The 16,008-nt window shown below is 45.1% G+C and overlaps 1 protein-coding gene across 3 annotated transcripts in view; it reads left to right on the top strand.

Moving 5' to 3' along the window:
- LOC144309215 (pyruvate dehydrogenase phosphatase regulatory subunit, mitochondrial) overlaps positions 1-16,008 on the top strand; it is a 36,535-nt gene that overhangs the window by 12,746 nt on the left and 7,781 nt on the right. For all 3 annotated transcript variants that reach the window (XM_077890435.1, XM_077890444.1, XM_077890446.1), the window contains exons 4-16: positions 22-103; positions 201-364; positions 1,060-1,181; positions 2,165-2,282; positions 3,015-3,164; positions 4,474-4,666; positions 6,052-6,176; positions 7,982-8,137; positions 8,326-8,459; positions 8,813-8,961; positions 9,410-9,522; positions 10,931-11,025; positions 12,579-12,668. In XM_077890435.1, coding sequence (XP_077746561.1) covers positions 22-103; positions 201-364; positions 1,060-1,181; positions 2,165-2,282; positions 3,015-3,164; positions 4,474-4,666; positions 6,052-6,176; positions 7,982-8,137; positions 8,326-8,459; positions 8,813-8,961; positions 9,410-9,522; positions 10,931-11,025; positions 12,579-12,668 — 1,691 coding nt within the window. The remainder of the gene's footprint in view (positions 1-21; positions 104-200; positions 365-1,059; positions 1,182-2,164; positions 2,283-3,014; positions 3,165-4,473; positions 4,667-6,051; positions 6,177-7,981; positions 8,138-8,325; positions 8,460-8,812; positions 8,962-9,409; positions 9,523-10,930; positions 11,026-12,578; positions 12,669-16,008) is intronic.

The following is a 16,008-nucleotide window of genomic DNA, read 5'->3' as shown; positions in this document are numbered from 1 at the left end:
CTGGGCTGGTTTTCCTTACAGGTTACATAAGGACAGGCTCGATCTTTCTGGCCCAAACTCAGGACCGGCTGATCTCCCTGAAGCGCATCAACTCGAGGCTGAAGTACGTATGAGGCTAGAAGCCTGTCCCGACGCTCCTGTCAGACTGACCTCTTGCCAGAGGGCCATGCATGTCATTGTCCCCTTGTGTTCTGCGGCAGTGTCATAGGCATCCCTTCTGAGATCATCTCCCCCAAGAAAGTCGCCGAACTTCACCCTCTCCTCAACGTGCACGACCTGGTGGGGGCCATGCATGTTCCCGAGGATGCAGTGGTGTCCTCTGCTGATGTGGCTCTCGCCCTGGCAAGTGCTGCCTCCCAAAATGGTAAGGAGGTGTCTGGGTGAGGAAGGAAGAGTTTACGTAGGAAGGTATCTTACCATCAGCATTGATACCAGCTCGCCTTCTGTGTTTTGTTTTGTTTTGTTTTTTTGCCTTCTGGTTTTGAACACTGGCTCTCACAATATTTGTTTGAATGTACTGTTAATGTTTTTCCTTAGGGCCACATTTTTCTTATTAAAGTTATAAGAACTGCTTTTATACTAAGCAGTGTGCACTTCAGGCTCCTAGAAATCCCCCCCCCCCCAACACACACACACAGAATCAGAGAGGCTCCGAGGTCAAGAAGCCACAGTGAGGACTGGATCCACAGCTGACTATGTCCTGGGTTTGGAATGAATGAGGGGAGCACTAACCAGTGTCTAAGGTGTTCTGCACTTCAGATGAACTGATCCGAGGCGTGGGTGAATTAGGATTTAAAATGCTGTATTTGAATTTTTTCTCCTATGCCTTTTGTGACTCTGGGAGTTGAGCTGTGTATTACAGTCACCTGCTGTTCTCAGTCTTGGAAGAGGCACACTGATGTAGTCTCAGGATGTGGTTCCTGGGAATTTTGTTTTTTTAAATAAAGCACTGATCTGGCATTTTCAGCATTTCTTGGGGGTTGAGAATCTGGTGCAGAGGCCTTAATTCTGCGCCATCAGAGGTTGGATGCACCTAACTCTTTCTTTACCTTGCAACAGGTGTTCAGATCTATGACCGGACAAGCGTTCTTCATGTAATGGTCAAGAAAGGTCAGGTTACTGGTGTGGAGACAGATAAAGGACAGATCGAGTGCCAGTATTTTGTCAACTGTGCTGGTCAGGTAGGTTACCAGCTGTACTGTGTCACTGACTTTCTCACTTAACTGTTACCTCTGGGATTTTAGGTGTAGAAACGTAGGGTCAGTACTGTGTTGGGCTAAGCACACGTCAGGGACCACATGTTCCTTGTTTGGACTAGAAACCTCAGAATCCTTTACTCTAAATCAGAAGACCTCTAGCTGGTCCTCAGAGAGGAGCACCGGGGTGACCTCTTCCTTCCTCCACCCCAGGTTAATCGGTGCTCTCCTGGCCAGGAAGTCTGTGAAACAGTCGGGCATTGACAGAAATCCTTGGCGTTGGGTCTTCTATGATATTTCCTTTCATTCTGCAACCTGGCAAATAAAATATGAGGCAATTTTTTTTAAGCTTTTGTTTATTTATTCATGAGAGGCAGAGACACAGGCAGAGGGAACAGCAGTCTCCATGTAGGGAGCCCAATGAAGGACTCAATCCCGGGACCCCAGGATCCTGGCCCGGGCTGAAAGCAAACAAACGCTCAACCGCTGAGCCACCCAGGCATCCCATGAGGCTGTTTTTTTGTGTTGGGAACATGGATTCAGTTTAGAATACTAAGCTGCTTCTACTTTTAAGGCAGATTGGTCCCTTGCTTTCCACTCTAGTCTTTAGGTGACCTAGGGGTACTTTTTACCTTGTGAATGAAGGCCGGGTGGGATGGTGTCTGGGGTTTGTAGTCGAGGCCAGGCTTTTTGTTAAAAGGGCCTCACTTGCCCCCCATGAGCTCCTTTTACTAGCTATTAAATCTCTAATTCTTTGGTCAAGAATAATTGTTATGGTGTAAGAAGTATAAAGTTGCTCCCCATCTACATAACTGTGTATAGCAGGCTACAGCTTGTCTCCCTGCCCCTGACATCGGGGCCAGAGTGCACACAGGCCACTTGAAATCAAACTCTTTGCAAGCGGTTAAACTTGCTCATTTGTCTTCCTCTTCCTCTTCCCACTCACAAATCAATCTGTCCGTTTGTAGTGGGCATACGAGCTGGGTCTGTCCAACGAGGAGCCGGTTAGTATCCCGTTACATGCCTGCGAACACTTCTACCTTCTGACTCGCCCCTTGGAGACCCCTCTGCAGAGCAACACACCAAGTGAGGACTTCTGCTTTGTTTTTAATATTGTTTCCTTGCCACTGTCCTGTCCTCTGAAAAGGAAGACTTTCTGCCCAGGACAGACTATGCTCGAAAGAGCCTTATCTTTTCTGGAACATGTTATAAGGAGGCGGACCCAGTTCTACTTTTTCTCTAAGAGCTCTTTATGAAAGGATGGACAAAAACAGGCATTCCATTGAAGCAGTTTTTGGTTGGTTTGTTTTATAAGCTAATTGCAATCCCAAACAGAGGTCCAAATTGAGAATATTTGGAATGCAACCTGGAGTTTTTGACGTGAATGACATATATTGTAGAGAGGTTATTAGGTAAGCTACAGAATCACATGGCTCCATGGCCCCAAGCGCCACAGGGGAGGGCTTGACATCACTTGAAAGGTCTCAATCCCTAGAATGGGCTTGAGGTCCCCCCTTTCTGCTAGGCTTTTTCATGGCATTGTGGTAGTTCCGTAGTTTGGTTGTGAGGACCAATTAGAGCTTCTAGGTTAACTGCTGAGGTTAGGGACGACCAGGGAAATAGTCTCCACTGTAAATCTGAGAGGGAAGATCCTTCCCAATGATCTCAGAAGATCTGTGTTTACTGGATGCTCTTTCGCTAATAAAGCCAGTAATGGTGTTTTTGTTCTGCTTTTTCTGTCCATTTAGAAATTTGGCCTACCTCTAAACCTTGTTTTTCTCTTCTGTCCCCCACTCCCTTGTTGTTTCCCTTCCTCAGCTATTGTGGATGCTGATGGAAGAATTTATATCCGGAACTGGCAGGGTGGCATCTTGTCTGGGGGCTTTGAGAAGAACCCGAAGCCAATCTTCACTGAGGGCAAGAACCAGCTGGAGATTCAGAATCTGCAGGAAGACTGGGATCACTTTGGTGTGTGAACTAAAGGATGACTATAATGTCCTGTGTTTGTCTAAGATGCTATCTTTTGAAAGCATTTTCAAGAAGAGTTCTTTCTTTGATCTTTGTCACCACCCCACGAGGTGCTCCCAGGGGGCAGTCTACAGAGTTCACCTGGTCTAAGGCGAACTGGGTAGCAGATTCAGGGGACGAAGATCTTGGTCAAGGGACCTCTGGCTAATTACTTACCTAAAACCATTGCTGAAATTCTAGGCTAGAAGGAGACTTTTTTGTAGGATGGCATGTAAGATTGAAGAAGAAATTTTTAGAAAGCAGAATCTTTTTTGTTAATATGGTCTTCTATTCAGGTTTTATTTTTTTTGTATCGAAGAAGAATTGAGCTATGATATTGTATTAGTTTCAGGTGTACATCATAGTGATCTGGTATTTATATACAACTTGATTTTGTAATAATTTTATTTTTGTTTCCTAAATAGTTAATACAGTCCCATAGTCCAGGTTCAAAAGATAAAAGGGTCTATAATGAAGAGTTTTCCCTCCTATCCTTAATGGCCTTATTTTTTTTTTTAATTATTATTTATTTATTTATTTATTTATTTATTTTATTTATGATAGTCACAGAGAGAGAGAGAGAGGCAGAGACATAGGCAGAGGGAGGAGCAGGCTCCATGCACCAGGAGCCCGACGTGGGATTCGATCCCCGGTCTCCAGGATCGCGCCCTGGGCCAAAGGCAGGCGCTAAACCGCTGCGCCACCCAGGGATCCCTGGACTTTTTTTTAAAAAATAAACTTTTTATTGTGGGAGATTTCAGACTTTTAAAGTGGAGAGAATAGTATATGGATTCTCCTGCCAGCTCCAGTCTGGTTTCATCTGTTGCCACTGTCCTAGTGGAATAATTCCCAGATGGTGGGCTCACTGGCACACAGGCCAAGGACTTGTCTTTTGCAGCTGGTCCAGTTTAGGAAATCCTTGCTTTGACTGCATGTCCCCTTGGGTGCTATGGAAGAGCTTGTCCCCAAGTACTGCTCCCTTGGAGATCTTGCCTAGACGCTCGTGTATTGTGTGCCCTCCTACAGCTTCTGGTCATTCTGAAGAGTGTCTTTTTTTCTCAGTCTGTATGCCATGCACTTTGTGGGGTTGCCCCTTAATTCCACCATGGTTTCTGCTTTCTGGTCAGGGCCCATTTGGCTCTTCTGAGAAAGTCTCTTTCAGGAAATTTTCTCTGCAAGGAGAGGGAGGGAGTAGGGAAGCCCGTGGATTGGGAAGTTTCTGAATCCCCTAAAGCTGAGGACCATGTTTGGGTTTGTGTTTCGGGTTCAGAGCCCCTGCTGAGTTCCCTCCTGCGGCGCATGCCTGAACTGGACACTCTGGAGATCATGAAGTTGGTGAACTGCCCCGAGACCTTCACCCCAGACATGAGGTGCATCCTGGGCGAGTCTCCTTTGGTGCAGGGCTACTTTGTCCTGGCAGGAATGAACTCTGCTGGCATCTCCTTTGGTGGAGGGGCTGGGAGGTAAGTGTTCCTGCTGACACCCTGCTGGTGGGGCTGCTTCCTTCCTAGAGTTACTTATTCCTGATGTGTGTAATGTCCAGGTGTAACCCGGTATGTTAATGAGGAAGAGGTACACCTAATTTGAGAGTTGTCCATTTCAAAGTAATGACTGCGGATGTTCCAGAAGTGTCATCGTGCAAAGTATTTTGGGAACTCCTCTTCTGGAATTGTTCTTGGAGCCTGTGGGCTGTACTTTTCAGTTCTTGCAGCAGTTACAAATGTTGATCCTGGGACAAATGGGTGCCTCAGCGGTTTAGTGCCTGTCTCTGTCTCTCTGTGTCTCGCATGAATAAATAAATAAAAATCTTTTTAAAAAAATGTTGATCCTTTGAAGGCATTTGAGTTTGGAAACCGTTAAGTACTGTGAGTAAGACAGATGATCATGCTGAGTAAGGTGGGTCTTTTTTTTTTTTTAAGATTTTATTTATTCATGAGAGACACAGAGAGCGAGAGAGAGAGAGAGAGAGAGAGGCAGAGACATAGGCAGAGGGAGAAGCAGGCTTCATGCAGGGAGCCCGACGTGGAACTTGATCCCGGGTCCCCAGGATCAGGCCCTGGGCTGAAGGCAGCGCTAAACCGCTGAGCCACCTGGGTTGCCTAAGGTGGGTCTTTTTAAAAAAATTATGTACCAGTTAAAATAAGCCAGTCAGAAAGGACAAATATTGTGTGGCTTCACTTTTGTGAGTTACTTCAGAGTGTAGGGGCGATGGCCAGGGTTGGGGTCAGGGGAGGGAGTTTCAGTTTGAGAAGATGATGAATGAATTCTAGCGGTGGATGGTGGGGACTGTCACACAGCCGTTCAGAGTACCTTAATGCCTCTGAACCTTACACATGAAAATGATGAAGATGGTAAATTTTATGTTCTGTTTTATGTTCTGTCATGTTCTGTGTATTTTACCGCAATTAAATTTTTAAATTTATTAATGAGGCCATTTTTTTCTTTAGTGGCTTGTAGAATGGTTCTGAAAACAGTTATGGAAGAGGAGTTACCAAAAGTGTTTGGAACAGAAATGTGGTCAGATAGTTGTATAACGACCTGAGGGTTTTCCAGAAAAAAACCATTGGATGTATAAATTAGAGTACATTTGTAATTTTATTTTAGTCTTTTTTTAATAGATGTGGCTTATTTTTAGAACACTTCTAGGGAATCTTATTAGAGCTAAAATCATCGTAGTGGTTTTGAGAGCAGTAGATGGATCCATATTTGTTTAGAAAAGTTAAGGAAATTGCCCCAAATTTTCAACCAATCTGTGACCAGACAGGATGTTTCTGTTGGTTCTTGATTCCGTGTACAGTTGGGAGAGCGTCCCATCTGAGGCCCAGCAACTTCCCCCACATCTAAACAGGTACCTCGCCGAATGGATGGTGCACGGTTATCCCTCAGAAAACATCTGGGAACTGGACCTGAAGCGTTTTGGAGCACTCCAGAGCAGCCGCACCTTTTTGCGCCACCGGGTCATGGAAGTCATGCGTGAGTGGAGCTCTGGCCCAGCTGCACCTCGCTGAAGGGATCTTCCCTCGAGCCTGTGTGATCATTCTGAGTGGGGGCAGGTTTTTCCTTCAGTTGTGTAATAATTGCTGTGAGCCAGGCTTCTGATGTTTGGTTGGGGCATGAAGCCCCATGTGACATTTGTGGGACAGTCTCTTTAGTATATTGTTTTCTACTTAACCTCGGGGAACAGGAATGCAGACTAGGACTTTCAGGTGCTGGTTGCTGTCCAGTCCCCGCAGCAGCTTCTTGTAGATTCCTAGTGTTTGCCATCTGCTTTCCACTTTGCCTAGAATGCCAGGTAATGCTCTTGCTGCCTCTTTTATCTGTGATCATGGTGTGCTTTCCATGGCAGAGAATTTGCCAGGTTATTCTCAAAGCTTCAAGCTTCTCTGAGTGATCTTTGCCATTAACTGTAACATGCTAGCAAGGTAGGAAACCATTTCTTGGGTAAATACAGAATGTACATTTCTGTTTTTCTCCTTGTTCTCACTTCCCTCCAACTTTGAAAGGCTCTTTATTTTCACTTGTTACCTTGTCTCTGATTTATTTTCTAGCAAGCTGTTAGAGCCAGCTTTTGTATCAGGAATTGAACCAAATCAGACTGTCGTGTCATTGTCCTATACTGAGGAACTATTCTGAGACTGCCAAAATGTACCTGAATATTTGGGGCATATTTCTGCTCACAGCTAAATTTCTACACTGGTTGCAACCACCATTCTTGGTTAACAGTGAATTGTTGGTTTAGTAGCCGGGGTTCCATTGATGATGAGGCTTTAGATAACTGTTAGCACCTGCATGCTCCTCTAGCCTGTGGCAGAGAACTGTCTGTGGGAGTCACGGGGTCTGGCCAGCAGTGTGGGTGGCCACTAAGGTTCTTCAATTTTAATAAATATTTTAGTTAAAATGTTGACCTGCCATAAGTCCTGACTTCCCCAGGCATAGTTCGTTTAGAATCTGTGCAAATCATAATGGAGCTTAAGTTTGTCCTTGAGAACATGATGGCTGTCTCTGGTTCTCACATGATAGAAACTGGGGAAAGTGTAAATTGGACCTTCAGAGTGAGAGGAGATTGAAAAATCGTCACAAGGTGGAGCAGCCAGTGTGGCTCCTTCTCTTGGATCTCTTAGCCTCCCCTCCCTGTTGTCCCTTTTATCTGGAATGCTGTAAGGTCAGGTCTTCCCTGTGCAAGGGACTAGAGATCACACTCTTTCTGGCAATTTTTACAAACTGCTGTTGCTGATTAGCCACAAGAGAAATGAATTCTGACCTGGCTTTGTTATGTGATGTCACTGGGACAGGACTATGTAACCTGTCCGATTTCAGAGCCACAAAATCAAGGCTGTGGGCCCCTTCACTTCAGAAATGGGTAGGTGTTAGGAAATGTCTGTACCAGTTGTGAGGTTTCAGTGACAAAGGCACTATGTAAAGAAGCATGTGCCACATTTGCACACTGCAGCCCCGGCATGCTTGTGCTGCAGCTGCCTTCTGCCGAGAATTCTGACCTCCTGCTTGCGGTTTCTGCCTATGGATTTGAAATGATAGTTGTGAGCAGAGACCTGGATCTGTGTGGCTCACAGCTGCGTACCCACGGAGGGATGACAGTGGCTCTTGCAGCATTATTCTTTCTTTTGGAGCCGGCCTGTTACACTGGGTACTGTTTGCACATTAGGTCCATTAGCCTGGAGAGTGTGTTTTTGTGACTAGGAGCAGCTCCTGGTTCTGGTGGATGTTGTGTTCCCGGCCCAGCAGTTTGGGCTTGCAGAGACTGTTCTATTCTGTTCCAGCTCTGCTGTATGACCTGAAGGTTCCCCGTTGGGACTTCCAGACCGGGAGGCAGTTGCGCACCTCTCCTCTCTATGACCGGCTGGATGCGCAAGGAGCCAGGTGGATGGAGAAACATGGATTTGAGAGACCAAAGTACTTTGTGCCACCGGACAAGGGTAAGAGGGCCCGTTCTCATTTTTGTTCTTTTTTGCTCTAAGAACCAATAAAACCCATTTAAAATGTATTACAGCTAGAATGTGTTCCTAGAAGAATAAAGAAGAAAAACCTTCAAACTATACCAACATGTATATAGAGAGTCCCCGATAGAAATCTCTTTTCTCATTTCCTTTCATTGTGTCCGCAGACCTCCTAGCACTGGAGCAGAGCAAGACTTTCTATAAGCCAGACTGGTTCGACATCGTGGAATCTGAAGTCAAGTGCTGTAAGGAGGCCGTGTGTGTCATCGACATGTCTTCTTTCACAAAGTTTGAAATAACAGTAAGTGCTTGGGAACAAAAGAATAGAGGAGGACCCTGTGCATATACATGAATGCACCTTCTTTGCTGTCACTTTAAAACTACTTCTATAAGAACTCTGGTATATTTTCATTTTTTATCTGTATTATACCGGTTTTCTGAATTTTTAGCTCTTTTAGTCTGCTTGCAGAGGCCCACTTTTCCTTCGACTCCAGAGCTAGCTTTCTCTGGAGCTTCTTGAGTGGAGTAAATCCATAGACCTTGCTCACAGAGACCAGAGGAGTTTCCTCAGCAAGTCACTCTGCATGGTGGACTGTGTCACCTGGCCACATGTGCTTGTGCTCACGCGCTCTGCTTTGCTCCCTCACCCTGCAGTCCACCGGGGACCAGGCCCTGGAAGTTCTACAGTACCTCTTCTCCAATGACCTGGATGTGCCCGTGGGCCACATCGTGCACACCGGCATGCTCAACGAGGGCGGGGGCTACGAGAATGACTGCAGTATAGCGCGCCTGAGCAAGCGCAGGTGAGGCCCCCCTGCCCCCCCACCCGCCCTCTGAGGACGAGATGCAGTAGAGCAGAGCCCCCAGCTCACTCACCCGGGAGGGAGTATATACTGAGGAAAAAGAGGTTTCAGCAGCTCCTGCCTCGTCTGTTGGCAGTGCAACACAAATCACAAGGGAAGGAGAGAGAACACCCCAGATTCTGTAGAACTCGATGTGGACAGATCAGTCACCCTAGAGGGCAGATGTGTTCGCTTATGGTAGTAGCTATCTTGGCACTAACAGGAAGCCAGAGTCTTCTGTTTGGTCCTTGTGTGGTAGATCCGGGAATTAGGTGCTACTGGCCCTCTCTGAAAGCTCAGACCATTTGCCAGTCTTGTGCTCATTGGTCGCTTTGAAATGAATTAACTTGCCTGCTTCCTGACCCCTTGTCTGCTGCCTGGCTCTCATTACTCTCTGCCTCCCTTTCAGCTTCTTCATGATTTCCCCAACTGACCAGCAGGTCCACTGTTGGGCCTGGCTTAAGAAACACATGCCCGAAGATAGCAACCTGCTCCTGGAGGACGTCACCTGGAAATACACCGGTGAGCTGGGCCCAGGCCATCAGCTGCATGGGAAACCACCAGTCCGTCCACATATCTTCTCCATTTGTCTTCTTAATGTTTGATGTTCAGAAGTGGGGGTCAGAGTGAGAGGCATATAAGAGCCTCTCTGGTCATATGTCGATCTCTAATACCCACATTCTGTCAGTGAGGTGTGGAGTGAGTTGTGCTTCACTTTCGGTTTTGTGCACTGCTCTATCCCCTATAGCCAGTGTGGAGGAGCGCAGGTATTGGTCAGATATTGAATGGGTCAGTCATTTGAATGGTATTTTTTCTTTTTATATTTACTTACCTATTTGATGGGGTGCTTGGGTGGCATAGTCCGTTGGGCTCCCACTGTTGATTTTGTCTCACATCATGATCTCAGGGATCATGAGATCAAGCCCTCTGTCAGGCTCTGTGCTCAGCCTGGAGTCTGCTTGAGATTCTCTCTCTTCCTCTCCCTATCTTCCCTCCTATGTGCATGCGCTCTTTCTAAAATAAATGAGTCTTTTTTAAAAAAAGATTTGTCAGCAGACTCCATGCTGAGTGCTAAGCCCAACTCAGGGCTTGATCTCACAACCCTGAGATCATGACCTGAGAAGAAATCAATAGTCAGATGCCCAAATGACTGCCACCCAGAAGCCCCCAAAAGCATTTTTAAGTTTATTACTTAAGTATTATTTTCTTCAGAATTTCTCCTTATTTTTTTAAGTGAGTGAATAAGTTTTGAGGATGACTTAATTTTCTGATGATCTCCTCCTCAGCAGTCCTGTTGGGACTTCTATTTCCCCTTCTATCTCCTCATTCCAGGTTTAAGACCTGCCCAACCCCCACTTAACAAATTCCTGCCCCTTGTCCCAGCAGGCCCTCACCACCAGTTCATCATAGCAGTAACTCCATTTAACTTCTTGCTACCTGATTGGGAAACTATAGAACCACAGTTGTTTTCCAGCCTATGAGGTTGCTGTGTAATTACCACAACCTGCTGTCATGTGATGGGATCCAAGGTGGTTGGGCAGCTCTCCTCAGGGCTCTCCTCCATGTGCAGATTTGGGATTGGGCTGTGCCTGTCACGTAGCAATGCTGGGGAGGAGACAGTGCGAACTGAAAGCGGGCTCCTAGCCTGTTGGCCGGAACAGATCACAACCCTATCTAACTGCATTTGAGGCTATGGGATGTTGTCTCCCTGTGTACCTGGGAAGAGGAAGTACGCTCTCTCTTGCCAGCATTCAGCAGCTGCATTTAGAGGTGTGTTCCCCAAAATTGGGGTGCTCTGTGTCCACCCTTGGATCACCTAACCAAAAGGTTGGTTTTACGGTTTCAACACCCTGGCCGGGGTGTCCAAAACAGACTTTTCTCTTTGGCTCAGCTGTTACCTGGATGAGCATCTCTTGTTCTTTTCGTTTAGCCCTCAATCTGATTGGTCCTCGGGCTGTGGATGTGTTGTCTGAGCTGTCCTATGCTCCTATGACTCCAGACCACTTCCCAAGTCTGTTTTGCAAGGTAAGTGCTAATAAAGTTTTAGCTTTTTTTTTTTTTCTTTTTTAAGATTTTATTCATGAGAGACACAGAGAGGCAGAGACACAGGCAGAGGGAGAAGCAGGCTCCTCTCAGGGAGCCCGATGTGGGACTCAATCCATAGACCCCAGGATCACGCCCTGAGCCGAAGGCAGACACTCCAGGCGTCCCAAAGTTTTAGTTTTAAATGGGCAGGGAATATTTCTTTTATGGGGATGGCAATTACATGTTCTTATTGTAGCATTAATGCCCACAAAGGGTATTCTGGCTTTTATTAAGTAAACAAATGACTGAGTAAATTCATTTTTTTAATTTTTTACCCTTCCAGTTCTCCTTATTCAGTAAGCATTAGAGTATCTTTGAAGTGGATTTAACTTCTCAGAATATCAGTCCTATATATTTAGTGTTTTGTGTTTGTGTAGCAGTGGATTAAATATTGTAAGTTTTAAAGGATTATGATGCTGATGCCAAAAAATGGTAGTTAGGTCAGGTCCCTCTCCTGGCAGCGCTTCCCCCTTTCCCTTCAGAGAGTAACTTCTGTGTATGTGGCATCTCCATGTGAGAAGCAGTTTAGGCGAATCTCTAAACAGCTTATGTTTCTTAAATTTGGCAACAGTAGCAATTTGTAATTGTGTAAAGAAACCTGAACTAAATACTGATGAGAGTCCCAAACAGACTAGTGGGTTTGGTAACCTGTAACAAACAGCTGCCAGTTACTGATGGACGCTCTCTGAAGTTCAAACCCAAGCTGGATCCACCTACTGGCAGTATAGTTTTCCTTTTTCTCCATGGTGGAGTGAGAGCAACAGAAAACTCTTGCATTAGCCATCGGCCGGAGAGGGTCCCTGTACCATTTGCTTCCTGAGCGAGTGATCTGCATGCATGAGCCTACAGAGGAGCATGTCATGTTGGGCTCCTCATGGGAATAGTTTGCTTTAGTGGCATCTGGGACCTACCACTTTCCATGATAGGAACAGTGATTGTGTCAGAGGCCCATGAGGTAACTGAGCTGCTACGAACACGTTTTGAGTGTGAGAAGCCCGGTCTCTGACCCCAGAGTAGCAGGTGCATCATGTTCTGTGGTCATCAGGCATCCTGTTTTGTAGGGCAGGTGCCCAGGACTTGACCACCAGAGCACAACCAACCCCCCACTGCCTGCCCCCGCCCCCCCACCCCAAGAAGACATTTACCTGGTCCTTGGTGCTCCTGATGCCGATGAAAACAAATCTTTAGTAGGACTTTGCAAAAAGAAAGGTTTCATGCTTATAAAGACTGGTTCAACTTCCCACCAGCAGCTTGGCTAGCATTCTGGAGAAGAGAGACTGGAGAGATTGTACTCCTTTCCTGGTGACCCCAATACTTGGAAACAGACCACTTTGAGGATGAATTTCTTTCATTCATGTGTATCCCCTTTAGGGTCAGACAGAGGGTGCAGAGCTCAGGAGAGGTTCACCTCAGGTGTTCATCACTTTAGCAGACATGGAGCCCTCACTTCTCTGAAGAGCCTCTGTGCTGCCCTTCTCCCTTTGCTTCCACAGGAGATGAGCGTGGGCTACGCGAATGGGATCCGGGTGATGAGCATGACTCACACAGGAGAGCCGGGATTCATGCTTTATATCCCCATTGAGGTGAGCCTCAACAGAGGAAGGTGGCTTGCTGGACACTGGCGGGGCCAGAGAGCCCTGTCTGACCAGGCCTTGGGAACTGAGAAAGGCTGCAATACAGGGACTTGAACATTCTGAATTAAGTTACATACTGTTTTTGAAGAAGAAATACATTTACATGATTTATTTATTTTTTTTAAACTTTTTTTTTTTAATTTTATTTTATTTATGATAAGCACACAGTGAGAGAGAGAGAGAGGCAGAGACATAGGTAGAGGGAGAAGCAGGCTCCATGCACACTGGGAGCCTGATGTGGGATTCGATCCTGGGTCTCCAGGATCGCGCCCTGGGCCAAAGGCAGGCGCCAAACCGCTGCGCCACCCAGGGATCCCCATTTACATGATTTATTTATTTATTTTTATTTATTTATTTATTTTTTTAATTTTATTTATTTATGATAGTCATACACAGAGAGAGAGAGAGGCAGAGACACAGGCAGAGGGAGAAGCAGGCTCCATGCACCGGGAGCCCGACGTGGGATTCGATCCCGGGTCTCCAGGATCGCGCCCTGGGCCAAAGGCAGGCGCCAAACCGCTGCGCCACCCAGGGATCCCCATTTACATGATTTAAACATAAAAACTTGTAGGAAGGATTTAGTGCCATCCGACCAGTTCCCACCACCCACCACTAATGAAGCAAGTATTGGTTTTTGTAGGTCATGTCAGCAGTTTCTGTGCATATGCAAGCAAATTCAGAGACATTCACAAGCCCTTTTTCAGAAACACAGATGAAAGCATTCTGCTGTTGTTGATCTTGATCTCTTAACGATTTCTCATAGAGGTTCTTCCCGGTCAGTACCTAAAGAGAAGAGCTTCCTCTTTCTGTTTTAACAGTGGTTAGTATTCCATCAAATCATTGAATCATAATGTATTTTATTAGTCTGGTACCAATAGACATTAATGGTTGTAGCCCTCTGCTGTCCTTTGCTGTTTGAGGTTCTGCGTACGAGTGTCTCTGCTTGGCGTGTGTGTGCACGCACCAAGACAGCTTTTTCACGCTTTGGCTGATAGGTACAGAACCGTCATTGAGCTTTTAATTGTCTTCATGTGTGAAGCAACTTTTCAGAATCCATTTACAAGTAAAAGCTTTTCTGTAGGACCCACGTACTCCTGCCTGCCCATCCTCCATGCTGTTCTTCGGACCTCACCCTATCTCGAGCTTTGCACTTGCTGTTCCCCTTCCTTGGCGTGTCCTTCTCCCACATAGAGTGTCCTCACAGCCACACTTGCTTCAGATTGTTCACATGGCATCTTCAGGATGAGGCCTTAATGGGCGCAGCTACCCCTCTACCCCCGGTTCTCCCTCTCTGCTTTCCCTGTTTTGTTTTGCTCCATAGTGCTTACCATTGTCTGATAAAATGTATTTTCTTTATTTAGTTCATCAGATTACCCTTGTTTAAAGGTAAGTTCTCTCAAGGCAGTGTTGTCTGTTTTAATGTTTATATCCCCAGCACCTAGAGAAGTTATTTGGCACTTAGTAAATGCTTAATAAATGTTCTGGTCATACCCTTTGTACATTTTTCTATTGAATGATTGGTCTTTTTACCAGTTTCTAGGCACTAAATCAATCCTTGCTGCTGAGTTGTAATTTTTTTCCCAGTTTGTCATTTGTCATTTTTTTAAAGATTTTTTTTCAAGAGTAGGGGGAGGAGTAGAGAAGGAGAGGGTCACAGGCAGACTCCGCACTGAGCCCAATGTGGGACTCGATCTCACCACTCTGAGATTGTGACCTGAGCTGAAACCAATAGTCAGAATCTTAACCAACTGAGCACCCAGGTGCTCCTCAGTTTGTCATTTTTCTTTCCATTTGTCTTTGCCAAGTAGGTTTTTTTAAAAAAAATTATGAGAAAAAAAAATTATGAGAAATGTTGCACGTTACATAAATTTTTTTATTTTTATGTAATTGAGTTAATCTTTTGTGCCTTCTAGAGTTTGATACATAGAAGGGACTTCTGCACTCCAGGACTGTAAAAGTTTTCCAGTTTTCTTCTAGTGCTTTTATAGTTGTATTCTGTTGTATAGGGTTGTGGTTTTTAAAAAATATTTCAGTGCTCCATCATTTTGCATTGTCTCTTGCTGTACTTCATGAGATACTGATCAAACTTTTTTTTCCATGTGAATAACCAACTGATTTGACATTCTACCCTTACCAGATACTAAAGTCCTGTATGTATTTGGGCTTATTTCTAGATTTTTATTCTGTTCCCTTGGTCTAGCCATGATCAGGATCACACTGTTTGAATTATTGAGTCTTTATTAGATATCTTAATATTTGGTAGTGCTTATCCTCCAGTGCTTGGAAAATCTGGGGAAAAAACCTTCGTGTTCCTTATTTCCCCCTTGGAAACTTTATAATTATCTAGTAAAAAACACCATTTTGGGGGATTTTTTTTGGATTATGTTCCATTTATACATTAGGAAGAACTGACATGTTGAATCTTACAAAGAATGCCTTTTAGTTTTTATTCAAGTTTTTTTGTGTGTGACTTTCAGGGGTTTTTGAAGTTTTCTTGATACAGGCATAAAAATCTTTCGGTGGTGGTGGTGTGAATGAGAAAGGGTAGCATTGTTCCGTTATCTTCTAAGTGATTATTTTTTTTAAAAGATTGTTATTTGAGAGAGCACAAGTGGTAGGGAGGGGCAAAGGTAGAGGGAGTAGCAGACTCCCTACTGAGCACAGAGCCTGATGGGGGACTTGATCCCAAGACCCTGAGACCATGACCTGGGCTGAAGGCAGACACTTAACTGACTGAGCCACCCAGGCGCCCCTAAGTGATGATGATTTTTGAAAGCTATTTTTTCTATTGTGTTATTTCTTTACTAAGTTATCTTAGTTATTTTTCATTTGAGTCCCTGGAATTTTCAGGGTCCAGTCTTACCATATACCAACAGTAATAGGAATTCTTAACAACTTTTGTTCCTACAATTTCTCTTGTCCAGCTATGACAAGGAATAGGGATCCTAGGCATCTTTGTCTTGTTCTTGATGTTAGTCACATTACTTAGAGCGGTAGGCTGTTTTTTAGTTATTAGCTGAAGCATGGATTTACCAGCCCATGAAATGTTATGTGCTTGTCCAGACAAATATAAGAAGATTAAGATGAAGGGATTATTCACTATTTTGGAAGAGCTCATACAGAGGTAGTTGACTTGTGCCTATATAGGTAGGGATTGATTCTGAAGTGCCACAGGGTCAGTCGGGTTTGCCACTTGAGTGCCTGTCATTAATTGGAAAAACCCAGTTAGGCAGGGAAGGCTCTGTGGTTCTAACAGCTTTATTACTTGAGGCCTTGGTTTCTACTTCTG

The sequence above is a fragment of the Canis aureus genome, chromosome 3 (genome assembly GCF_053574225.1).
Source record: "Canis aureus isolate CA01 chromosome 3, VMU_Caureus_v.1.0, whole genome shotgun sequence".
Classification (NCBI taxonomy): domain Eukaryota; kingdom Metazoa; phylum Chordata; class Mammalia; order Carnivora; family Canidae; genus Canis; species Canis aureus.
This window is presented reverse-complemented; position numbering and strand designations above follow the sequence as displayed.